At 39.3% G+C, this 24,881-nt stretch overlaps 12 protein-coding genes across 13 annotated transcripts in view; 1 reads left to right on the top strand and 11 right to left on the bottom strand.

Moving 5' to 3' along the window:
* The window catches only part of LOC117140029 (synaptotagmin-5), a 48,195-nt gene extending 23,855 nt beyond the window's left edge, over window positions 1–24,340 (bottom strand). Inside the window, exons 1-2 of the mRNA XM_033302761.1 lie at window positions 23,913–24,340; window positions 9,100–9,294 (exon numbers count right to left, since the gene is read on the bottom strand). Coding sequence (XP_033158652.1) covers window positions 9,100–9,273 — 174 coding nt within the window. The 5' untranslated portion in view covers window positions 9,274–9,294; window positions 23,913–24,340. The remainder of the gene's footprint in view (window positions 1–9,099; window positions 9,295–23,912) is intronic.
* LOC117140032 (26S proteasome non-ATPase regulatory subunit 8) lies at window positions 2,185–3,169 on the bottom strand. The gene has a single exon (XM_033302763.1). The coding sequence runs from the start codon at window positions 3,060–3,062 to the stop codon at window positions 2,274–2,276; it is 789 nt and encodes a 262-aa protein (XP_033158654.1). The 5' UTR covers window positions 3,063–3,169; the 3' UTR covers window positions 2,185–2,273.
* On the bottom strand, window positions 3,355–4,474 carry LOC117140030 (homeobox protein Hox-B4). Its single transcript, XM_033302762.1, has one exon. It carries the CDS (start codon window positions 4,382–4,384, stop codon window positions 3,425–3,427), a length of 960 nt encoding a protein of 319 aa, XP_033158653.1. The 5' UTR covers window positions 4,385–4,474; the 3' UTR covers window positions 3,355–3,424.
* Window positions 9,568–9,819, bottom strand: LOC117140037. Its single transcript, XM_033302770.1, has one exon. The coding sequence runs from the start codon at window positions 9,817–9,819 to the stop codon at window positions 9,568–9,570; it is 252 nt and encodes an 83-aa protein (XP_033158661.1).
* LOC117140040 lies at window positions 9,956–10,519 on the bottom strand. Its single transcript, XM_033302773.1, has one exon. It carries the CDS (start codon window positions 10,514–10,516, stop codon window positions 10,043–10,045), a length of 474 nt encoding a protein of 157 aa, XP_033158664.1. The 5' UTR covers window positions 10,517–10,519; the 3' UTR covers window positions 9,956–10,042.
* On the bottom strand, window positions 10,601–11,057 carry LOC117140035 (RNA-directed DNA methylation 4). The gene has a single exon (XM_033302768.1). The coding sequence runs from the start codon at window positions 11,038–11,040 to the stop codon at window positions 10,699–10,701; it is 342 nt and encodes a 113-aa protein (XP_033158659.1). The 5' UTR covers window positions 11,041–11,057; the 3' UTR covers window positions 10,601–10,698.
* On the bottom strand, window positions 11,144–11,508 carry LOC117140038. Its single transcript, XM_033302771.1, has one exon. It carries the CDS (start codon window positions 11,487–11,489, stop codon window positions 11,292–11,294), a length of 198 nt encoding a protein of 65 aa, XP_033158662.1. The 5' UTR covers window positions 11,490–11,508; the 3' UTR covers window positions 11,144–11,291.
* LOC117140042 (uncharacterized protein DDB_G0290685) lies at window positions 12,327–12,749 on the bottom strand. The gene has a single exon (XM_033302774.1). The coding sequence runs from the start codon at window positions 12,738–12,740 to the stop codon at window positions 12,327–12,329; it is 414 nt and encodes a 137-aa protein (XP_033158665.1). The 5' UTR covers window positions 12,741–12,749.
* Window positions 13,279–13,574, bottom strand: LOC117140039. Its single transcript, XM_033302772.1, has one exon. It carries the CDS (start codon window positions 13,557–13,559, stop codon window positions 13,410–13,412), a length of 150 nt encoding a protein of 49 aa, XP_033158663.1. The 5' UTR covers window positions 13,560–13,574; the 3' UTR covers window positions 13,279–13,409.
* Window positions 13,858–14,401, bottom strand: LOC117140043 (phosphopantothenoylcysteine decarboxylase subunit VHS3). The gene has a single exon (XM_033302775.1). The coding sequence runs from the start codon at window positions 14,382–14,384 to the stop codon at window positions 14,094–14,096; it is 291 nt and encodes a 96-aa protein (XP_033158666.1). The 5' UTR covers window positions 14,385–14,401; the 3' UTR covers window positions 13,858–14,093.
* LOC117140033 (acidic leucine-rich nuclear phosphoprotein 32 family member B) lies at window positions 14,384–15,825 on the top strand. 2 transcript variants are annotated; one of them, XM_033302765.1, is made up of 3 exons: window positions 14,384–14,703; window positions 14,761–14,913; window positions 14,987–15,825. In XM_033302765.1, exon 3 carries the CDS (start codon window positions 15,111–15,113, stop codon window positions 15,759–15,761), a length of 651 nt encoding a protein of 216 aa, XP_033158656.1. In that variant the 5' UTR covers window positions 14,384–14,703; window positions 14,761–14,913; window positions 14,987–15,110; the 3' UTR covers window positions 15,762–15,825. The 2 variants fall into 2 exon arrangements, with proteins under 2 accessions (XP_033158656.1, XP_033158655.1); XM_033302764.1 differs by having other exon boundaries at window positions 14,761–15,825.
* LOC117140034 lies at window positions 20,367–21,985 on the bottom strand. The gene has a single exon (XM_033302767.1). It carries the CDS (start codon window positions 21,040–21,042, stop codon window positions 20,398–20,400), a length of 645 nt encoding a protein of 214 aa, XP_033158658.1. The 5' UTR covers window positions 21,043–21,985; the 3' UTR covers window positions 20,367–20,397.
* Window positions 24,341–24,881: the final 541 nt, after the last annotated feature.

The raw sequence follows: 24,881 nt of genomic DNA on the forward strand, positions 1-24,881 counted from the left end.
TGAAAGCTTAGTAGGAAAAGCGTTAAAAGCTTTAAGGGAATTTTCCTGGTTTGGAATTTGGATTCAGAATTCCATTAGGGCAGAAATTGAAAAATATTTAAATTAAGCACTTGAGACCACAACCGTTGCACCACAGGGAATTTAAGGACTTCTATGCCCTGGCGACAGACCGTCTAGACAAGAATCCAGAGTTGAACACCTGACAAATTTCTTCTTCTACTTTCAGGTAGGCGGGCAATTTTCAACGGAATTTCATTTGTTCCAGCCAGAAGCGTTGGCCTAATGATCTTTTAACAGGCCCAAAGAACCTGAGGGAATTTCCCAGCCTTGATGCACAGGCAGTGCAGAACATTCATTCATGAGGCCAATTCAAAAAGAAAGATTCCACTTTAAACTGAAGAGGTTCTGCACTTCAGGATGTATTCATTCATGAAGTGTCTGCCACGCGGGAGATCGAAACAGCGAGGAATCTTGGAATCAGCGGGACACTCGAAAGTTGGCAGGACATCTGGCTAAAGGTACTTCCAAAAGTGGATCCTACGGAGAAGAGGTGTATGCAAATTTGTTTACGGAAACAAATTTGGGAAACAGTCACAGCATTGAATTAATTTCTAGGGGTTTTTTAGAAATTAACACTACCGTAGGAATAGTTTAATGAAGTTTTAAGTTAAGGCAATATTAGCTAAATAAAATAAAATAAGTGCAAATATATATATAGATTACTTTCCTACACAATGAAAAGTACTAGAATAAATTAGAATAAATTTAATTTATAAATTTCCGAACAGATTTTTACATTTTTTAATACTGCCTTTATATACTTTTCTTTAATTGAAACACCGAAACTTTGTTTCTTATTGACAGTGCCGCTAATTGAGTATTTCAACCAATTAACTTAGTTCCCATGTCTCCAAAATGCAGTCCCACCATTAACTCGAATAGTCGCGAATGTTATCTGTGATTTTTGAAAAATCACTTTAAATCAACCTACCGATAAAGATCCGAAGAGCCCACGCAACACATTTTGGCACAACGGATTTCGCTACGCTCCTTGAATGAATTTGCGAAAAAATAGCAGATCCTGAATGGAGTCACGGAGTCCTAACTGCTGATCCAGCACTTGAAACTCAAGGGCCGAGCTCTTCAGCTCAAGTGGAAGAGGCGCACACTTGAGCAAGGAACTCCGGTAGATAACGATCGGGATGAGATCAGGTAGATCGGAGTGCAACATTTTCCAGAATAGCAAGGAGAATGGAATACCGAAATTCCGTTTAAAACCGCCGACTGGGCTATTTTGCCCATTGGCATTCCGATTTCCATTTTCGGACCGAAGGCCCAGAGGGGCGTAGGTGCAATTGCGTTTATTAGCACCGCACCCCTTGGGATCGCACAAAAGGATGAGTTAGTCCTCGTTTCGGTTCCAAGTTAGAGGACCCATTGAGGAATTGTCAGTCCGCCGTTCAATGAACGCTGAATGAGTCGGCTCCGTCTGGTTTTGTTGCGCATGATTCGTTTTGGGTTTGTCACCCATCTCGATTTTGGGCAAATCACTGCCATATCTTGGCTGATAGGCATCGGCCAAGTTGGCATCATCAGTATGTGCAATTTGAAGTGTCGTGGGAAATGGATAAAAACTCTACCCACTCCAAAGCCGAAAAATGTCCTTGATTAATTATAAGTTTTGATGATTCGGCAAAAATGATTCGGTGTCATCATTTGCGGTTCTTTATAGGTGGCAGACCACACATTTCGCCTGGGGATATATTCAATGTTCTGGCGAAACTAATTATTAAATGGTTACCTAACTTAGATAACATTACAAACAAAATTGTAAATTATTAAACAAAGTAATTCCATCAAAAACTTAAAACTTTATAGACTTTATAGACAAAAGGAACCCCAAAATCCCTTAGGAACAAACGTTTTTAGACCTAACTACCTTCCTATGAAACACGTATCCTTATCCTAACAACCATCATATTGGACTGCCACTCAATAAGCACCTCTAACAATCATCCTATGAAAGATTTGCAAATGAGATTTCGCCAGAAAACATTCCCAATCCCATAATTTGTCAAGCCTGTCGACTTAGCGGCCCTCTGAGCAACTCAATTTTTGCACATTTTATGCCAAAAAATAAACGAGTGAGGCCATTGAGATGTGTGAAAAATTAAATCTGACAAATTTCCGGTTCGCTATTTACTGATTTTTAGATGAATGTATAAATTCTGGATATTATTTTCCGGTTGAGGGGATTAGAGACAAGAGTAAATTCAAACTATTTTCTCCAGCTCTTGGGCATATGTGAGATTATGCGTGGCGATGTCCTTGGCAGGGACCTTCTCCATGGGTTTGGTATGAAGTCCAGCATAGTCGTAGTTCCCCTCCTCGTCCAGACACCACTGACGTCTAGTGGCCAGCTCGAAAAGCTCCTTGGAACCAGGACGAAGTCCCAAACGCTGGGCAGCTAGTTTGGGTGCCATCTTCAGGTAGGATTTCTCCATGCAGGATGCGATCTCCTCACGCGCCGTGTTCACCAGGATGTCCATGAAATTCGAATAGATCTCCGAGGGCATAGACTTCTTGGCTTGCAGTATCTTGTTGTATCTGCCCTCCATGTAGTAGTTCTCCAAAGCCAAAACGGGTTGGATGAAGTTATTATGGAGCAGCAAAGCCGTCGGCAAACGTTCCAGTTCGATGTGGAAGTCGGCAAGGCGATTGGTGGCCAACATATAGAGCAGATTTAGGCCCATAAACTTGCACTTGTGCATCGATGATTCCAAGTACTTATCGTAATCATAGTAGTAGGTATTCAACTGGGCCATATATCTCTCGAAAGCAGCATAATCCTTGATGGTGATGCTATGTTCCACAGCGATTTCCAGCATCTCGCGCGATTTGATTAGCTGATCCTTTTGCTTGGAACTCGATGCAGTTTGGATTGTTCCAAAGTTGGACCGCACCAGCTCCAGCTTGAAGCCATCCAGCAGGCGGGAGCAGTGGGTCAGGTTGGGTGCATGTTTGCTCCACTCGTTCTTCAATTCGGTGTACAGATTCGACATGATCACAGCAAAGTCTCGACAACGACTAAATTTTTGGGAATGAAAATTTTGTTCGTCTTGATTGACAGCTCGAATTTGGAACGAAATGTACACACACCAGCATTTGGTATTTTTAAGAATACACCAGGGCTGCTATATATTTATTGTATTTATTTAATTGGTTCGTAAATTTAAAATTTTTAGTATTTTTAGATGTGAACCAACTTTGCATAAATAAATAATTGCTTCCTATTAATAGTTATGTATCCCAAAAACATTGGTATTCTTTTTGATTAAAATTTATTTACTTTAACATACTTATGGCTGAAAACAGACTAAAATCTACTGTACAATTACATAATTCTTATAATAGGTTATTGATTCTACGCCTCAACCTTCAATTCGTGGACTTTGACTTGAGGAGACACTGGAGATGCTTGGGGACTTCCATTGGAGTTGGTGGACAGATTGAAGGTGGGGCTTTCGGAGCCGCCCTTCTTCTGCTTGACTCGGCGATTCTGGAACCAGATCTTCACCTGCTTCTCGGAGAGGCGCAGTCTATTGGCGATTTCGATGCGACGTAGGCGGGATAGGTAGGCGTTGTGCGAGAATTCCCGCTCGAGCTCCAGCAACTGGGTGCTGGTGAAGGCAGTGCGGATCCTTTTGCTGGAATCGGCATAATCGTTGATCAGCGGCGTGATCTCGGCGGGAACTCCCGAAGAGTGGTTTTTCAGTGGTGAGCTGTTCGGTGAGCAGGATGACTCGTGCTTGAAACGCTTTCCTTGAGGTTCATCAAAGTTATTGGTGTAATCCAAAGAGGCGGACGATGAAGCGGACGGTGATGTGCAGAAGCTACCAGGTTCGGGTAAGGGTAGTCCGCCCACAACTGGAGATCCGTAGAGGTTGTGTAATGGCGGCAATTGCTGGGAGTTGGGATTGGCCGAGAGCGGTGGCGATGGATAACATCCTTCGTAGTTGCTGAATCCGCTGGACTTCCTCTTGCTGGCGAACAGCTGGGCGTATGGATGGTAAAGGGAACCGGGACTCGAACTGACATGTGGATGTTGCTGCAAGGCAGCTGCTGCTGCTGCGGCCGCTGCTGCAGCTGCTGCGTGCTGTTGCTGCTGCTGTTGCTGCTGCTGCTGCTGGATGCCCAAAGAGAAGAGATAGCTGCCCACATAGCTGGCCGGGTAAGGAAGCATCGGAATCGATGGTAACATGGCAGCTGCAGCCACTGCAGCAGCGGCTGTAGGACTTCCTCCTGGTGATCCCAGTTTCTCCTTCTTCTGGCTCAAATTGGGCCTATCGCTGAGTAGGGAATCCATCAAAAAGGAACGCGACATCTTGGGTTCTTAGGGTATTTCGTTTTCCAACTGATCTCGATATGAGCTACTGAACACGATCGCTGACTGTGCGAGACTGTCTGGCTGCTGCGCCCTCACCCGCTTCTTATATACCTCGAGACCCTGTCCTGGGGGTTGGTTTGCCACTTCCACACCCCTGAGGGCCAATTCGAGGGTTGTTTGTGCGAGTGTGTTCGGCCATTTAGTCACCATTTAGCAACAACTGTTGCCATTTACGCTCCGCCCTTGTTCGATCACTCACAATGCCGCAAATGGCAGGTAAGCGATGCTTCACTGTATCTGTGCGAAAGGACAATGGCGAACCCTCCTCTACCATCCAGCCATGCATATGTATGAGTGTGAGGGTTTGGTTGTGTGCTATGAGACTGTGTTGGTGTCCCTGTGGAACGAATCAGTCTTTCCAATTCGTATTATCACTCGAGTTTAATTGAAAGTTGAAGAGAGTGCGTAAAAGCTTTTTAAACGGAACTGAATTAGTTCAGCCTAAGCTAGATCAAATTACATTATTGGTATTTTGAACTTTCAATAAAATCTTCAAACAGCTTATTTGATAGACAGTGTTAAAAATGTATTTAATTAAAAATACAAATTTCAATTAATAGTTGTATTAGGGTTATTAATATATATTGCTTTTATATTGTTTTTGTTTTTAATTTGTCTGAAAAATAATCAAATGCCATTTCATATAACCATCAAAAAAGGCAATTTTATCTTATAAGCATTCCAAGATTTTAAAAATACAAGCAGTTCGATTATTTTCATGCTTTTACCTATTAGCTATTTTGCAACATTGTAAGGTTTTAAGTAACAAAAAAATATATATGTTATCCATTATGGCAAAAATTATAAATATTAGCGCAATGATAATTCCTTTTGTAGGACGATCTTTTAAATAGCCAACGAAATTTACACAGCGTCTTGTTTGTAATTTATTGCATTAAAAGAAAACCTCTTCAGTGACCCTTCACAATCGAATCGATTAATTTTACAACCATTGAAAACTGCAAGCCCTCCAACCGTTTAATGCCAATTTCATGGCAACTTATGGCCCGAAGTGGTGGCTGCCGAAATCTCGAATCGAACCTCTACTTCTACAACTCCTGGTTATCAGACCCTCCAGCACATTGGGTATGTATCTGTATCTCTCCTTTGAGTCCTACTCCTCGCCTTGGCGTAATTTTATTGATGCATTCTTCTGCTTGTGCAACTACGGCGAACAATGCGGCAAGGATCATCCATTCAGGACTATCCCATTCATGGATGCAGTCCTTTGGTCCTTTGACAAATCCAAGACACGACGCACGTTGCGCCTTTGTTTGTGTGTATTTTTTGGGCCAGGTCGGGACATTTAAGCCAGACAGTACGTCGCCGAAATGTTGTTTTTGGGCTACATTACACAGAATTATGGCGGCAGTTTTATCATTTGTTAACTGACTTTAGGGATTTACCTATAATTGTCCTTTTCATGGGTTTGTGCCGAGGTGCGGCATTGTCGTCCTTCTGCCAGTTGATCGTATGTTAAGTGGCTATAAAACCGATCACAATTGCTGACGTTAATTGTTAATTGTCGACCGACTTCTACGTAGGCGATCCGAATGTTCGCCCACCTTTTTTAAGGTTTTTAAGTATTTGGCTTCTGCTTAATTGGCGGGCTGTGCAAAAAAAGAAAACAGGGAATCTGGACGCTGGTCAATAGCGAAATCGGGAGCAGATGCTGTTGTGTTAATATTTTTGTAGGAATTTCTGCTCTTTGGGCGTTGCGTTGGTCTCGTGCGAGAGGTCCTTTTGACCGCCTTTTACCAATTGTTTGGGCCACTTGAGATTTTCTCCATTGACCACTTCCGTTTTTTGTCTGCGATTATTGCACGCTCGATTGATTCGGGTTTCCTTTTTTTCACAATTGGATCGTGCTATTGACTTAGACTTCGTCTATGGCTTATAAAGAATACAAATGTTTCGGATTTGAAAATATTCAAATTTTCTTATCTTCAAGATAGCATCGGCTTCGTTCAAGCGAACAATTTCATTTTAATTGTGAACAAAAGTCGCCTAAACGCTGAACAAATGAAAGCATATCGAAATGTTTACTTCCCCTTATTTTTTGATATGGATACAACGCAAAACTAACTGACTGAGTCGGGGAGAACATCAAACCGGATTTGCCCACTAAAGGGGTGTTTCAAAAAAATATTCTGAAAACTGAACCACCACCATAGTGGGTATTCGAAACCCTTATAAATGCGGATTGGGTTAATCATTTATTGACATTAATTGGTTGTGACATTTGCATTTTGACTGATTGTTCTAGTTGCCATTGTTGCTACTTAGCCAAGGGTTTGTTTATCCACTCTCTCGTTTTGTATATTTGTTGATTTAACAAATATGACTTCATCATAGACCATGCATTTTTATATAGCCCCATGCATGTGCTCGAATAAATTATTATTTACCCCTGAATAATTTACGAATGAGCTTTGAGGTTGAGTCTGGCTTCTCTGCGTGTTACTGAGTCAATAGGCCTCGGGGAATGCTTGGGTTACTCGATATATAGGATGGGTTTTGTGCAATTAATTTAATATGTTTAGTTTCAGATCAGAAAATCTTCCGCGCTTAGAATAAATGTGAAACAATTTTACAAAAATATTTCATATTATTATTACTATTTGATAAATATAAAAACTAACAAATAATTAATGAAATTAATGAAATATATGTGACATTTCTAAGCAAAAAAAGTTGCCTTCTTTTTATGGTTATTTTTAGGTTTTCTTTAACTATTGAAAACAAATATCAAAGTATCGCACCGCCAAGTGTCCAAAAATTCAAACCAAAACAAAAGAAACTTTTTCATTCTTTTTTTCGAGTATTATTTTCATGAATGAAAAGTCAGTGGCTGGACAAAGGACACTCCATAAAGGACCCAAACACGATCCGCACTTGCAGTGATCTGCAGTTTTGTTTTTTTTTTCTTTTCTCTTTTGTCGAAGAGCGAACCTTGCGAGGTAAAAATGCAGGTAAGGCGAAATTCCTTTCTGCTCACCTTTAAAAAAAATATTGTACAAGGACCGCCGTTTAAATGGAGGTTTATAGGTTTCTTTTTTAGCTGTGGTCAAGGACGCTGGACAATGCTATTAATCAGGTCCCATTTATTGTGGTAAATGTTGTGGCTAGTTTGAAGGGCCTGTATTGGGTGTACAATGTAAATCATGGAGGGGGAGATCAGGACTCGAAAATGGTGACAATTCCACCCCAACACAACCAAAAAACACTTAAACACTTAACGTCTAATCAAATTATATAATAAATAGCAAACAAAACGAAACCAGAAACGCTTAGCACCCTTAAGTCCACCACTTACCCCGCTCTGTCAACGACCAAAGCCAGTTAGTTAATAAAAACAGCATTTGCAATCGTAAAACGCTTCACTGATCCTCCCCTTCCGCCAGCACGCGTTGGGTTAGGTCACCATCCGAATCCGTGGAAACAAGGTAGGAATCCCAGTCGGAACAACCCCCGGGTTCCGGCGGATTGCCGATTGCCGAGGGGTATATCAAATGCATAATGAAACAGATTTTGATACGGCCTCATTCATTCGATTGCAGCCGCTCTCGCAGGAGCACCAGACACATTTGTATCCTTGTGGTTGTCTGCGATCCTTCGGATTTTTCACCGATTCAAAATGGCTGACCAACGCAGTTTTCTGGCCTATAATTAATGGTTATGCAGGCCGTACAGGATTTCTTGACAACAAGACCACATTTTCAAATCATATCGGTAATATGTAACGTTCAACCTTTGGATAATTCGTTATTTTAATATAAATATTAATTTTTACTTATAAATCTGAAAGCTTTCTTAAAAAATATAAGCTTTAAGATAGGTAGGTTCTCAACACAAATTAATATATTTGAACAATTTATCCTTCATATAGATAAAGTATGGTTAATAAAATTTAACAAAAATTAATTGTAGAAATAATTGTACCATCAAAATTACCAAGAAATGGATCTCTCGAAATATATTGAATTCGTTCGTTGCTAATTGCATATTATTTACTTTGCATTTTTAAGATTACCACCCAAGAAATCGTCATTGTCAAACGCAATTTACACATATTTGCTGGGGTGGCTCAAAACTGATCCATATAATTTCCTAAGTTATGTTTTTCTTTATATTTAATACCCAATGTTGTTATTAGAAAGTCGTCTATTACAATTCCTTATATTGAACTCAGAAAAACCAGTATCTTACACGAAATGTAGATAACGTGTAGATACCACTAGTTCAGATGTTCGCCGCTATGTGTAATTGAAATAGTGGCGCCGCTGTATAGTAAGCGTGTAAACTCAAATTTCAGTCGCCCTTGCACACAGTTGGTTTGAAAAACAACCAAGAAATCCGTTCGATATCCCAGGGTATATATTATATTATAATGACACAAGTTGAAATATAATTAATAAAGAATTCTTAAAGAGATTTCAAAACAAACAAAGTAAGCATCCCCATAAAAAGTATATATGAAACCATTTGACCTATGTCATTTACAGGCAGACCTCCCTCGCTATTTCGCCAACTTCGTGCTCCATTTCATTCTGGCCTGGTAGTGTCAGCTGTGCGTCTGCAGCTCCACGGGGTGTCCTCGCCCGTTTTGGCCGCAATCACATTAACGTTAACAGACTGCGTCAGTCGCCTACCTTCATCTGCAGCTTCCGCATAATGCGCGTCTCCTCCCAGCGGTCCAGCTCGTCCCACTCCTTGCCACGCTTACGCAGAAGGTAGTAGCGGTACATGACGATTGTCACGGCCAGGATCAGCGCCAATCCTGTTCCGGCTGCGGCCCCCAGAACCGCGGAACTAACCATAACCATCTTGCCGATGAGTTGAATTCACTAGAAATACAAATTGAATAATTTTTAATGCACAACTTATTTTATTAAGAAAAGAGAAAATATACATATACATATATATTCTAAAATTTTTTTTTTAAATCTGCTTTAAAAGCAAGTGCTATATGAACACCAACAATTTCGGCCAGCATGATCAAAAATCAGTACTTATCAAAATATGTATATTCTATCTTTAAAATCAAACCAAGTAAACGTCGTAGTTATTATTTGTATTTTATACATGTTTATTGAGTACAGTATTATCGAATGTTATTGCTAAATAGCGAATTTAAAAGTCTTTTTCTTGGAGTATTTACTTTTCCCCTGACGACAGCTATCGATTTCCACACTCTCCGTACTTTCACATGACGCAATTAGCTCGTCACTTCCTTGATTATTAAATCGCTCGTTTTCTAGATCAAATCGATCTTCGCGATTTCGGGACTTTCCAGATGAATCAGCACAAGTGATAAACGCCATCAGAAAAGTAAGGCCCAAAACCGATAGAAACCCAACGTAGAGACGCATTTTGGTAACTAAAAACAAAACTACTCAAATGTGTAGTTCAGAACACACTGTAGATATAGCTCTTAGAAAACAAACTCATACATAGCTACCACAGATCTAACTTTTATTCAGAGTCACAGCTGTGCAAACCACCTGACTGTAGTCGGAATTTCCCCATCTATCGACATAAACTGGCATTGTTCTTGAGAACACGTCATTAACATTTATCTTGTGATGAAATACGCTAAAAGTCCAAGTTCATGTGATGCACATAGCCATTTCGAAGGATTGCAAATCTTGGATAAGCCTTGAAATCTTCTTCATACTCGGGATATTTTAGAAAATTAACTGGTATGGCATCAGTTGGTTTATCCACAGTCGCCTCATCTTCCTCCTCTTCATCTTCGAAGAACTCGCCATCTTCTCCAGTTTGAGTTTCCTCTGCAGTGGGTTCCTTGGTTTCCTCTCCAGTTGGTTCATTAGTTTCCTCCGCCGTTTGACCTTGCGTTAAATATGTCTCCTTTGTGGTGGGATCTGGTGAATAATAAGTTTCATTGGCTAATTTTTCAAGCAACTGCAAGTTTTTTAGCATTTTATCCAAATCCGCTTGATTTAGTGGCCTTGAAACTTTCGGTTTGCTAGATTTATCCAATGGCTTTGTAGATATTAGGGTTATGCCCATAAAGGCGATCAAACTTAGAGCACACAAGGTACGCATTTCATCAACGTTCCTAACAATACTGCCTGCTGCGACATAAGAATCAGCTGCTTTTAATGTTTTCTTCAATTTTGAAATTTCACTTTATTTGTTTTGAAAATAATAGAGTTGTATAGAAAACTGGTAGAAAAGTTTGAATTTTCAGTTTGAGTTAGATTTTTGTTAAAGATAATATTTTTTATTTAGACAGCAGTGTGATGCCTGATCACAACTGGACCATGACCTCCGAACCTGGGCCAGAAGGGACGGATGTGCTTCTTGACCGGAGCAGCAGTGGTTTCCTCATCCTCATCGGCATCATCGCTGGATTCGTCATCGGAATCGCCAGACTCTTCAGTTGTCTCCTCATCATCCGAGGATTCCTCCGCATCAGTGGCTCCGGTGCTCTCCGCATCATTGCTAGTCGAATCCTCATCGGCATTCTCAACCACGGCTGCGGAGGACTCCTCATCCTCAGCTGGACGGGCAGCCACAAAGCCAACAGCCAAGAAGGCCAAAAGAGCGACAAGAATCAGGGAACGCATTTCGATGTTGAGTCTAAGGAGTTATCGCGAAAACTGCTTTCCAATTTCGTACAACATTCAGCTATTTATAGGAAAAGTCTCGCAAATTTTGGCCGATTCGTAGAATCTACTACGAAATCTTTATTTACGCTTTGGTATTTGAACAATTGTCTGAATGGAAAGTTTTACAAGCGTATTTTTGGAGATATTTTGTTTTTTAGACAACAACAAAGGTTCGTTGTGGTTTCTCAAGATTAACTTCTTTCCGTAGTTCATTGCCACGGAGTGGGGGGAGTGTTTAAAATGACTGGACCGATTCCACCCCACTTAGGCCATCTGGGTACAGGACGAATGGTTGATCGGTTACCGGATCCTGATCCTTGTTCAATGCTACTGCTTGTTGGCGGATGTGCCATCACAGCGGAAATGGCCAGGAAAGCGACGAGAGCAATAACTCCTAAGTAACGCATCTTAATCCACTTGAATTTCTCCGGTAACTACATATTTCTCCTATAAACTGCACATTTTATATAAAACACGGAGTGTTTGTTCTTATTCAGAAAAGTTTTGCCTGTCAAGCTGTGCAATCTGTAGATTGCCATATACAAAAGTAAATAATGCAGTTTTATCTGCCAACTCTTCCGTCACCTGACGATGTAAGTGAACTACAATTTAAGAGATATATTTAGGAACTGAGAGGCATATATCACTAAAAATAACTTAAAAATTGCTCAATTCTGTAGCACAAAGTTATTAAAATTCGAAATATATAGTCATTGTTGCTATATTATCATATCACTGGGAATGGCAGTCATTAACCTTAGAGATATATTAAGGTTTTGCTTTGCAATAAATTTGCCGTGAAAATTGCTGAAGCAATTCTGTAACACGGGTTTTAAAGAAAATAATTGTGGTTATAATATACAGCTATACTTGTGTTTTGTTATTTTACAATTAATATATTAATATATGTTAATACACGAAGAAACAGAATCCAAATCAAATTAATTTAAAAAAAATTTCAAAAAACAAAAGCTATTATATATAAAAACTTGAAATAAAGCAAAATTGATTTTTTTTAAATACTCATGGTAATAAAATGTATTCATTCTATATAATTTTTTTAACTGTGTAGACAAGCCCCTCAAGCTAAAGAAATTCAGCAAAAAGTGCTATATACTTTGTGGCGTTTTTTCAAATCGATCCTCATATATTGCTTTAATTTATTTACTGTTTTAATTGTAGTATAATTTTAAAGCATTTTGTTTAATGTTTATAGTTTATAGATATTCTAAGAACACGTGTTATTAATCGAGGAATAGTGGTCTAGGTTGGATGAGAAGAGGTCCGAATGGACGAATCTGCTTCTTGGGTGGAGCATCCTGCTCCTGATCGCCTTCTGAGTCGTTGTTATTTTCCGATTCGGTATTATCATCAGACCCGTTGTTATCTTCCTCATCATCGCCGTTTGATTCATTATCTGACTCTTCCTGATTGTCCTCGCTATTTTCTTCATCCTGGTTATCCTCATTTCCAGAATCCTGACTTTCTTCAACAGCAGGTTCTTCCTCGGCAGCATCGGAGTTTCCCTCGCCATCATTGCTGGACGAATCCTCATTGGTGTTATTCTGGACGGAGGACTCCTCATCCTCAGCTGGTCGTGCAGCCACAAGGCCAACAGCCAAAAAGGCCACAAGAGCAACGACAATTAAGAATCGCATTTTTTGGTGTTTTTGTGCTCAGCGAAGTTTTTAACTGATTTGAAACTTTACTCGATCAATCGCTTTTTATATTAAAAGCCTAATTTTTGGACAGTAAATGTTTTTGTTATTATTTGAACGAGTCATTTACGAATTTCATATTTGAACAATTGCTTATCCCATTATTGCGTGGTGACGCACTTTCTTAATTGATATTATTTTAGGAATTATCCAGAATTGTTTTTAATGGCGAGGTTCGTTGGGCTTGTATCTCAATTCTGTGCTATTAACTATCTGATTAACGGGTATCTAATAGTCGTGGTTTATGTCAATCATTTAATTAAAAAGATAGTGAATTGTTTTTGGCCTTTTTAAACATTAAAAACAAATTTCTCACCTTCATTACTATTTACTTCGCCTTTTTATTTTCGTCGTTCCAAACTTTTTCTCGAGAAAATACATATACTGTGGTATATAAAGAAAAATAAAAAATCTGATGTCTCGAACTTCAAAACGTTTATTGATCTTATTTAACATATAAAGTCAAAAAAAAAAAGTATTTAAAAGTTTCACCCTAAATAAGTTTTATTTTTATATTTTTATTGGTGACTTATCAGTTGCTCATTTCATATTTTGTATTTGAGAAATTGCATTGGGAAAGAATTTCGAAATATATTTGTATTTTCGAATTTAAGAAGATTTTGTTGTAGTGTACCAGTCATCTAGGAATTTTGGGTTGACAATAACGATAACTTCTCCATTTGGATGCGGAAGTGGGTTTGCACTCACAAAGGCCATGGCCAAAAGAGCAATTAGGACGAGTACCATCAGATAGTGCATCTCTATTTCGTAGACTTAGTTCTTCTTTGAATAAGTTTTTTCAAAGTACTGCACTTTTTATATAGCATGCCATGTTTGCTTTAAAATTTCTATTGCAAACTGCACAACGGCTGCACTTTACTAATGTTAATTAAATATTTGAGGCATAAAACATTTATTGATCTATTAAGCCACACATTACAGGCAGAAAATTATTTCTTTCTCCCAGCGCTAAAAAAAAGAGTATGGAAAAGAGTATTGCTTCGAGGCTAATTAATTAAAAAATAGCATTTTTAAGTTTTTTTGTAGTATGTAATTCTTTACAAAATCATTTAAGAACTGTATAAAAAGAAGCGAAGTAAAAAGCACCAATTCCGATAGCGGGTGTTTCCAGAAATGTGTGTATTTGCTAGAATAACATAAAAACATTTACTTCTTTGGTTGTTGGAGATGAACTGTGTTTTTCTGTGTAAACAGTTGTTTAAACGTCTAACGACCGTTGCAAACGTGTAGATAAAAACAATAATGAATAGAAAGGGTTAATTCCCATTAGAGCTACTCTTCATCTTGATTGTACTGGTTGCTCTCGTCGCTTTCGGAATCATCATTGTTCTGGGAATCGTCATCGGAGTTATCATCCGGGGATTCAGGCTCATCTAAGTCGTCGTCGGACTCGGGTTCATTTATATCCTCATCGTCTTCCTCATCGTCGTTGGCATTATCCTGCTCATCAGCAATTCGTTTGTCCTCCTCGAGGTCCTCCAAGTCGTCAATGTCCACCGGATTGGCGGAAACTGTGGCCAAAAGCACACATCCAAACAGGGCAAGGAGCAAATAGGCACGCATTGTATTGTCAAATTTAGTTTCGAACTAAGTTCAGTTCTACATTTAAAATACGCTTTTATAGCAAATCTTTAAATTGGCAGAAAAATAAAAGCTGGCATTGTGACAATTTATTTGGCTCATTTTGTGTTTACTCCGCGACAGCTGTTGCCTTGGTTTGAGCCTCAAAAAATGAGGCAAAGTCGTGCGTAAACATTTTACTGACGGAACTTGGAGACCATATACAAATTACAGTGAAACATGGCTAACTTGATACTTTTATATTGTATAACCTTAGGAAAGCAAACACAGGATGTTACTAATTCATAGGAAACTGGTTTAAGTAACTATATAAACTTATATATTTATATATACATGTATCCTCCTTTTTACTTCTTAGTAGAATAACCACTGTTCCACCCACAATTGTTTACAAATTTTGGGAATGGCCCTCCATATTCATATCTTCTGATTCATAGCACATTTACTTTGTTTTGCTCCGACTACTCGAAACTTCTGAATATTTACTCACATGTTCGGTGTCATATTTGTGGTAAGCCATAAACAAGAACTACTTCCAACTAAATATGGTATATCGTAGGCCATGAAACCTTGATGATTGTTAGCATAATGTAATCATGTCACAATCAATTGATCGATTTGGACCACTTTTTAAAGATATAAAAACAAAGATAAACTAATTGGAAATCATAGTCTCAGTTGCACTCAGCCTGTATACATTTGATAATCATGCGATCCATAGCATTTGCCCTACTGATCTTTGCCGGTATCCTGGCCTATGGCAATGCAGCTCCCCAGGTGAATTTGGGTTGGCTGCAGGCGGTCCTGGCAGAGGCTGGTCAAAGGAATACGACGGTTAAGTTTGGTAACAACACGGTGATCATTACGGGAGTGTCCAATGCCGTTGCCAACAGCAACGAGGGAAATACTCGCCCATCTCAACAACATAACCCATGGAACAACAATTGGTATCCGTACTATAACAATGGTTACTATCGCATCATGCCCACCATTAATGGTCAGATTGTCGAGGGTCCACAGTCCAGTGCAGAGGAATCCCACGAGATTTCCCAAGAGTTTTCTCATGAGATCTCCCAGAGTGACGAGGAATCTGGCGAAGATCAATACCACCAGGAAGATCAAACTGAAGAGGACGAAGACGACGACGAAACAGATCTTTCAGAGGATCAGCTTGATGATCTAGAAGAGGATCAGCTCGATAAAGAGGAAGAGGTGGAAGATGGTCACCATGACCAATCCGAGGAGGCTGGCCAGGAAGACAACGAAAATGAAGATGAGCTGATCGATCCAGAGGAAGATGCTATTGACCAGGCTCTAGATGACATCGAAAAAGAGATAGCCGCTAGGGAAAATGAATAGGCAATTAACCCTATTGAAAGTTTTCATAAAAAACCACTAAATGTTACATTATTTTCATTTCATATTTTTGGGATCATTCATAAATAAAAATAAACAGTTTATTAAAAAAAAATATTTTTACTTAAAGCATAGTTTTAGACAAACGAGCTAAAAGTCTTTTAAAGATAATGTGGAATTTTAAATTTCCATTTAACCATTCATATAAATCATAAATTGTTTGGAATTGAAGAAAACGTACTTCGTTTTTCCAATAATTTTCTGTGACAAATTAAATGTTTCTTAAAGAAGCCACAATCATAAAATTTCAGCTTAAGTTGCTTATTTGCGTGGGGCAACTGGAAAAACGTAATGATGTTTAGTTGAATGCACAATCTGTGAAAAAATCTAGGAAAGTGAAAGCAGTTCTTGTTGGAACATCCAGATACCATTGAAGGGAACCCAAGGACGAGGACAGCCATCGACGACTTGTGCGCAATTGTAAACAGTTCCTGGAGGTGGGTAAAAGGGAAGAAATGTTGCCAACGAAGGAGTCAACAAGAATGATGAAGGATGGTGGCTGAGGTGAAGGTGGCAAACGGCAGTCAGGTGCTCGTCGAACACAGGCGAATTGCATTATAATGCGGCGCGTGTTTGTAATTTTTAATGCCGACAATGAGATTAGTTGGTTGTCGGTTGGACATGTCGTGGGCTTAAACGGCATCCACATGCGCTTAACTCAATTGCCGCCGATGGTCGAGAGGGTTTTGGCCATGTTTCCATATCGCCCATTTGCCTACGCCCAGCTCAATGCCAATCAATGTCACGCACACAGATACTCACTCACACGGAGACGGCCACAGGACTCATTCGTAGGGACATTCACGCACGCATTCCCCTGACAGGCGTCCGTAAGGACTTAATCATAATTTGATTCAAGTTCGACTCGGCCTCGTGCCACTGAAGGAAATTGTAGCATACATTTCAGCGCGCTAAAAATAGGCACCCCAAGAATTCGCTCCCCTGTGGTAGCTTACGAATTTAAGGCCAACCTGACATAATTGGCATACTTTTTCAATTATGTGGCATCAAGCTTGCTTAATTGAAGAATTTTCATTGGCCCCGATAAGATTTAGAGGACACCTATAAATTCTGCATGAATAATTACAGAAGACTTTTAATTATTTATATATTCTCTGGGTGTGGTAAATGGAAATCTAAGAAGGAAATTAAATTCATATTAAATAATTGTGTGTAAAATAATTTCAATTTCATTTTGTACATGTCAATAGTCAAGCATCTATCTATAAACCGAATGTAGTTAGTGCTGAATGATTGCTCTAAACCAATCTTCATTGAAATGCGCCATTCTATATCATTTCAAAGGAATACCTGATGGTAGATCATCTATTGAATTTCAGTTAAATAATGAAAAACCACACAAGCGAACGGAATTCAATATAATTGCGTTTATTTTGCTCGTGCACCATTTAATTAAAATGGCAACCTTTTAGTGATCTGCTGCAGAGCCTAAACCGCAATATGAATCGGAGACAAATGGAAATAAGCCACGGGAAACGCACATTTCCTTTGTTGACTCAGTGACCCGGGCTAGGAGACAATTGCTCCTCCAACTCGAATGGCCTGGTCAACAGTCCGTGCATCACATGTTCATGTCCATTACACTTGACCCCATGGCCAACCCCATAAGCGCCATATCAACCCTTAACCCCATTTATCCCCCATGTGTGAACCGAAGGCATTCTTGCAGCCTGTGCGCTTCGGGTTCAAAGTAATTCGCTTTATGACTGTGATTGCAATCGATTCCTTAGTCCCCGTACATACATATGTACATATATGCCCGTCCATAACCACTGACCCCGTTCGATTGTCGGTGACCTTGCCCCGCCTCCTGCCAATTAAAGTAATTCTCTTGGCGGTCCCACGATTCTAGCCAATTATCCGAAATGAAGCGGACTAACATTGATTACAACCGAACATTACATTTCATTCCTTTAATTGTGCATACAAAGTTGGCGAACTGGGCTACTCTAAAAGTTGCGAAATCCAATAAATGAAATTTAAATTGAAAATGGAAAATGTGTCCTCGCAAAGGTGGGTGGAATAAGCCCTAATTAAAATTGAACAATAATGTATAATAAGAGCACTATGATTGCACACAGAAATAGTTTATGTATATATTATTGCATCGACTATCGCATTTTACAGTCCATTAGTCATTATTGCATATATTTTTGTGAATTTTATTGATTTTATTATTAGATAAAATGTTTAAAAAAAACCTAATAAATATACAAAATTAATTTGGAAGGAATAGGGAACTCGTGGAGTGGAGCAGGCTTTTTTCGTATTCGTTCCAAGAAATTTTCATTGTGACCTTTGCCAGGTCAAATTATTGCAATCGACGTAATTGCTATAATTCTTGTTGACACAGTTGACATGTTTTGGTCAATTTGCCATGGCCTGAACCCCCTGCACGGTAATTTGCATACGAAAAAATTACGAAACTTTGTCTAGTCCCATGGGGAGTCGGGAGCCCCTGGGGCGGAATATATGCCATGTGTTGGCTTTAAATTATTATTTGTTGATATATGACAAGATAAAAGATGAAGTCACACAGAGAGCGAAGTGGATGTGCAGTTCGCTAAAAATTATTTTTGAAAATGATAATATTAATAACTACGAAAACTTTGGGAAAGCACTGAAAATATTTAAGTGACTTTTTATGTCACTAAAATCAAATTCTCACAATTCCAAGTGTATGACTTTGATGCAATTATCCTATATTTAACAAAGAACAAAAAGATAACAAATTCACTTAGGCTTAAGCTAAGATATCCCTCCCATAACTCCTACTTAGCTTTTTTTTTCTTCTATCAAACAGACGTCCCATAACAGCGCTCATCTCCTGGGCAATCATTTCCTTCGACGTCGGACGCTAATTTCTGTTTGCTTATAGGCCACATTTCCCATTTCCCCCGATACGAGCGGAAAAAGCAGGCAGGCCTGGCCCACATATAAAACAGCCCGTGGCTGCTCATGTGGAAACGGAAGTGTTTCCAATTGTTATGTCAATGATGGTGATGGCTGAGCTCTCATCAAGTCGTTCGAATGACAGGACATCACCGCAAAAAAAAAGAAGTCGAAAAGAAAACAGCCGAGCGATTTATTTGACAGTCGGCTGCCAAAGGAAGGCCATAAAACATTTCGCTCAGTGTACACATATGCTGTCATGTGCATGGGATTATTAGCGGCTAGCTCTCATATCCGATGTTTATTCATTACTTTCAGCTTATTAAGCCCGTCATTGTGATTGGAATGAAGAAATAACGCTTAACTTAACCAAGTTAAGTGCTGCCAACTGTGGATAGTTAACAAATTCGTTATGTATAAAAGAGCAAATGCTACATATTTTGACATTTCTGGCCAAGTCATGTTCTTGAGATATTTACCGAAAAGAAAAGAGCATTTGCAGCATTAACATACCTAATTGATGCAATTAGGCGAAACTGCAGTAGAAAGTACTTTCTCATCGTCCGACGGAAACTTTCATGGGCATTAATTCATTTGCATAGCCCAGAGCTTTTCGGTATGAAAGCGCGCTGGCTAAATAGGGGCGGTTATTCAAGGGGCGGTTTTTGTGGGGAGGGAGGGTAGCCGGAGTGGGTGGCACGGGCACGATGGCGCCAGACCCTAAGACCCGGCCAAAACCCTAAAAATAAACATGGAGCAAAAAGCACGTCACTACCATTCCCACTCCCACTAGTCCGGCGAGCATAGAAAGACCCTCAATATGCTCCGGTTACATAGGCAAAAACAAAACCAAACACAATTTTTTTGTTGTATCCAAACAAACTAAGAGCGAAAATAACAATAAACCCCTTCTTTTTATGTATTTTCCCATCGGTCGCGCCGTTTAATGAATCAACAAGTGTGAAAAGGGTATTATTTTTTTCATCAAAATCTATCTGCCGCGCGTATCGTAAATTTACATAAAAACCCATCAAGTTTCGATTGAAAATGTTACCTGAAGTGAGTTGATCCTTGGCCAGGATACAGGACTCAAACAATGCCCGGCCCTGAACGAAAAATGGTCCTTTGATTTTCATTCATTCTCTGCTTCTATCCTCGAATTAACATTTTGATTGGATATTTCAATATTGCGCCATATGGAAGGCTCTTAGCCTGTTGCTTTTTTCATGGCTCTGCTGCTGGTCAAAACTGGTTGGCCACGACAACGGATAGTTGGCACCTTTAATGCCCCACTGAGCTCAGTGTTTGCACTCTACTCAATGCCACAAATAGCGTTTAGTATATAGGCTGAATCGCGATAAGATAGCCGATGGGTACTCGTTCTGGTTCGAGGCCTAAAGTGGCCATAAATTGATAATTAACTTTGATACAAATCCTGAATCATAGATATCATCGAATATAATTTTCAAATCTAATCTGGTATTAATCTGGTATTAACTTATCAAAGTAAAAGTTCTACCCTCTACCCTCTTCTTAAATGTTTTACCCTCTAAAATGATATCCAAAATTTATGATAAAATCCTTTGACAATCGTCCAACTTTCTCTCTTAATAAAACAATAATTGCTCAATATATTAGCTTTAATTATTATTTTTCAGACCTCTACTTAGATCACCTGGGTGGTGAACACGGGCTCAGCAACCTGATTTTCGGAAGCTTCAGCCTGATCGGGAACGACATCGGTCGTCACAGCTGGCGAATCCTCACCAGAAACAGTGGTGGTTGTGGTGGTGGTGGAGGAGGAGGCGGAGTTTGTGGGTGCAGTGATCACGGCAGGGGACACAACGGGCTTAACAAGACGACGTCTGCGCAGATAGGGTGCTCCATAGTCGTAGTAGTTGTTGTTCCAGTAGCTGGGACCGTTCCAGCCGCCGGGATAGCCATAGGATCCATAGTCGGGCCAGTAGCGGGGATAGTAGGGCAAGATGTTGTTGGACACTTGGGGCAGGATGCTGGGCGTTTCCACATCGGCGGCAACATTGACGGCAGGTAGGATTTGGGCTGCATTCTTCACCAGCACAGTGGGCACGATGCCGGCATTCTTCACAAGCACAGTGGGCACAATTCCGGCTGCCTTGGCCAGCAATGTGGGTGGCTCCACTGCCAAGTCCACCTTCGCAGAGCGTCCCAATCTTCCGCGCAGGGACAACTGGGCAGATGACACTGCCACCAAACTGACACAAACCAGAGCCACGAACAGACGCATATTTTCCAAACTAGCAACCACTTTCAACTGACTTAAATTGGCCATTGCTCGCCCATTTTATAGAGCTCCTCTTTTTCGCGTATAATTTACTTTTCATTTAATCAGTTCAAATATTGATTCAACTAAAATTCGTTTCTGGGAATCCGTGCAAATTATTTAACCACGTTTTGCGTAGTTTCATATTTGCTTAGTTGGGCTCTCGTCGGTCGGAGAATTGAAAACAGATTTTGCTGAATAGTTGTCATTAGCGGTTTGCCAAAAATTTGGTAGCTTGATGTTTCCCATCTGTTGTATTGTCTCAAACAATACGGCAATTAAAAAGTCTTGCGTCTGAGTTCCGATTCCGGATTTCAATTTCGATGGTAGAAAAAGAAAGCTTAAATAAATTATTGGAAAATGTATGCTAGGAAATCGTAGAATTTCTTTTTCTTTTCACACAAATATGTAAGCCTTAAACCCCAAAAAATACCTTATATATTTTGTTAATTTATAATATATTTTAGTTTAAAAAACCAAAAGCCAAGTAACATCCTAATAGCTTGTTTACATTATCAAAGTTTTTTTTTATTCAACCATATAAACAAGAAGGAATTGTATACTATAGTTTATATTCCTAACCAAACAATGTAACACTAAGTGTAATTTCCAAGCCAAGGCACACTGTTTTAGTTAAACATTTTAGTATGATTACTACTGCAACTTTGTATGCACGAGTGCAGGTGAAAGTTTGAAAGTTTTTGCAAATACGTATAAGACCAACTGAGAGTTTAAACAATTAAATTGACTTCTTTTGCGTGCATTTGAAGAAAGTTGTTCTTTTTGTACATCCTTACTAGTTTAATCTATTTCAAGTGAGACTGTGTATTCCCTCGGTGTAATCCAATCTGGTTTAGCTGCTGCTTCTGCGAATAAAGCTAGCCCGAATAGCACCGAAAGTATGAAAAATCTCATCCTGATGAAGGTTTAAAGTAAACTAAACTGATATTTCAAAATGCGCTTATATATGCAAATGCCTTAATAAATTATGCCAGCTTGAACCAACTAAGTGCCTATTTAAATAGCTTATCGAATCAGTTGTTCATTAGGTAGGTAATTATAAATTAACGAGAACGGCTGCCGAACCGAATTGCGAATGGTTGGTTGAGTGTCGAGTGTTTCCATATGCCCATTTTCAAAGTGGAGTTTCAATTAGGCTAATTGCAAGTGCTTCGCAGTGCAGTCAAAAAAATGGTTCACCAAATAAATAAAGCAAAGTTAAACAATAAAAATCAATAACAAAATATTAAAAACCATTTGCATCTTATGTATTTAATATTGTCTCTTACTTTGATTTTAGTGATAGGTTTATTTTTACTGAAGTTGCATATTTTCTGCGTAAGAAAAAATATCACTATGATTTATATTTATACTTGCACAAATAGATATAACAAACTCATAAGCTTCGAGCAAGTAAAACACACTCTTTGAGCATGTCATAAATTTTCTGTGTGTTTTAGCCAGACATCAAGTAATTCGCAATTCCCCCAACCCATCACGCATACGCCATGTATGGCCGCCTTTAAAACGGATTAAACGGGGGGACTTAACCAGGCAGCATAATTAAAAAACTTAAAGCAAGTGCACCACACTGCTGGGGGAGGGGAGGGGGTAAATAACAATAATGAACTTGTGTGCTGGCAGGGAAGCGTGAAGGATGAAATTTAAGCCCTGGACATGTCAGTGACAAGCTGTCTCGCCATCGACTGGCTGTCTTCGCTACTGCTCCATGCTTTCTATCTTTCTGCCCATCCCTTTTGTACTTTCTCCGCCTGGTGACATGGAAGCCAACCAAGCATGCCACCCCATTCCGAGCATAGACATCGGCAAAAGTTTCCTGCCTTGGTCAAGTTTTGGCCACCACCAGAGTTGCAGCACAAATTAACAACTTATAAATTCGAAAATTGCCACAGCAACTTTAACCAATTTGCAGATATAGGTGCTCCCTTTTAGCTGTTGGTCATATATACAGAATGCTTGACGTCATTAGATAGACAAAAAAAAATGGGAATAGAAAAAAAAGGCTAACATCAATTAGGTATACAATCCTATGTAACGCCTACCAGGAAAAAAATCCTCTGCATGGGCGTAACGAATATGAAGCCGAATTGTACATTCAATACCCGTATATTGTTCGCAGATAAGGGAGAACTATCTTATCAACCAATAACACATGCAGATACACATGTGCGATGATAGGGAAGCGAAACGAACAGCTAACTTTCACTCTCTGGAAATGCTAAAAGCCCAAAAATAACCAAGGACCCTAATCAAAGAGCTCCTCAACTATTTCGGCCTTTGACCTGGCCAACTTTTGTTGAGATTTCCACTCACCACCACCCACCGGGGTGCTAACAATCACAGATTTAATAAGCCAAAGCCCAAAGCATTGCCGCAAAAGAAAAATATATATACATATATATAAAAATATCAACTTGAATGGTAAATATTCAACAGGCAGACGAAGAAAAAGGACCTTTTGGGTGCCATAAAAAAATGCTGGCTTTCGCTGGTTTAGTGTTTAAATGGCTGGGATTAGGGGCTCGAAGGCGCTTTAAGTGCGAATTTCAAGGCTTTCGGCTGATGCGATTACTTATCAAATTGGATTTCTTCATCGCCGTCCTCATCCTTCACTATTTACTTCTTTTGAGTTCTTTGTCGATGGCTTAAAGTGGCAGAGGCATTTTAAACTTGAAACTCTTTCAATTGGGGAATTAATGTTGAGATAAGAATGGAACAGCATACTAAGTGATTAGTATAGCAATAAGTACTTGCATTATTGTATTTATATAATTATCTAAGCTAGAGAGTTTATAGCTGATTTTTTGGAAATCCATGTATGTATCGAATATGTGCTTAAATTAATTAATTTGGCTTACCTTTTTATTCTTGATTTGTGCAAGCTCTATTTCACAAAAATGTATTGTTTTTTATTGTTTTTTTTTACACAAAATCGGTATAATTAATCATCTCCCTGGGCACAATTCATTAATATTCAAACGAAACTTTGAGCAACACTCCTCTTGGCATATGCAAATCACGGATGGAATTTGACACCAAAGGCGCAATAAGCGAATTCACTGAGTTTCTTTTCAAAATATTTTCGATATTTATGCGAAAAGCAATCTATTCAAATTGCAGACAACTGAATCTCATTTTGTTCTGGCCCACACACACCGCTCGATGGGGAAAAGACAAAAACAGAGCCCGGATCCGAATCCGTGTCCGTATCGAAAACGCTCGCAACCGCCGTGTGAGAGTGACAGGATATGAGTGGCAGGATGTTGGAAGGACCGCTTGCCACAACGACAGGATAGCCAATGCTAGACGATGCGCCATTCAACGCTACCATATGTTAGCGATTTCTGCCTGTCCACCGCCGATTCCACGGTTGCTGCAGGGAAAGCTCTGCTTTTCCGGCCGTAAACATTCGGCCAACTTCGGCTCCGGCCGAACGGAAAGCTCCACGACTCCTTATCAGTGGGCGGTGTGCTGCTGCGGCTGATAACGAGCTGGCCAGCAATTATCAAGGGTATTTTATTCAGGATATGTTAACTATTTCAGCGAACTCAAAAACATTCTTCTCGAAGAAATAAAACTTTTGAAATAAACCATACAAATATTAAATTTAAAAATAATATTTATATTTAAAACGATGTTTGAACAACTTATAATTATGTGTTCTTAAAAAAAAAATGCAATATATTAACAAATTCAAAAGAATTTCATACATTTTGCGATGCGTTCCGATCATTTTATTATTTTAAAACAACGAAGAATAGAGTAAAAGCGAACTTACGCAATTTTTATTTATTATAAAATAGTAGAGTATTTTCAATTTATAGCTT

Source organism: Drosophila mauritiana, chromosome 3L (genome assembly GCF_004382145.1).
Source record: "Drosophila mauritiana strain mau12 chromosome 3L, ASM438214v1, whole genome shotgun sequence".
NCBI lineage: Eukaryota > Metazoa > Arthropoda > Insecta > Diptera > Drosophilidae > Drosophila > Drosophila mauritiana.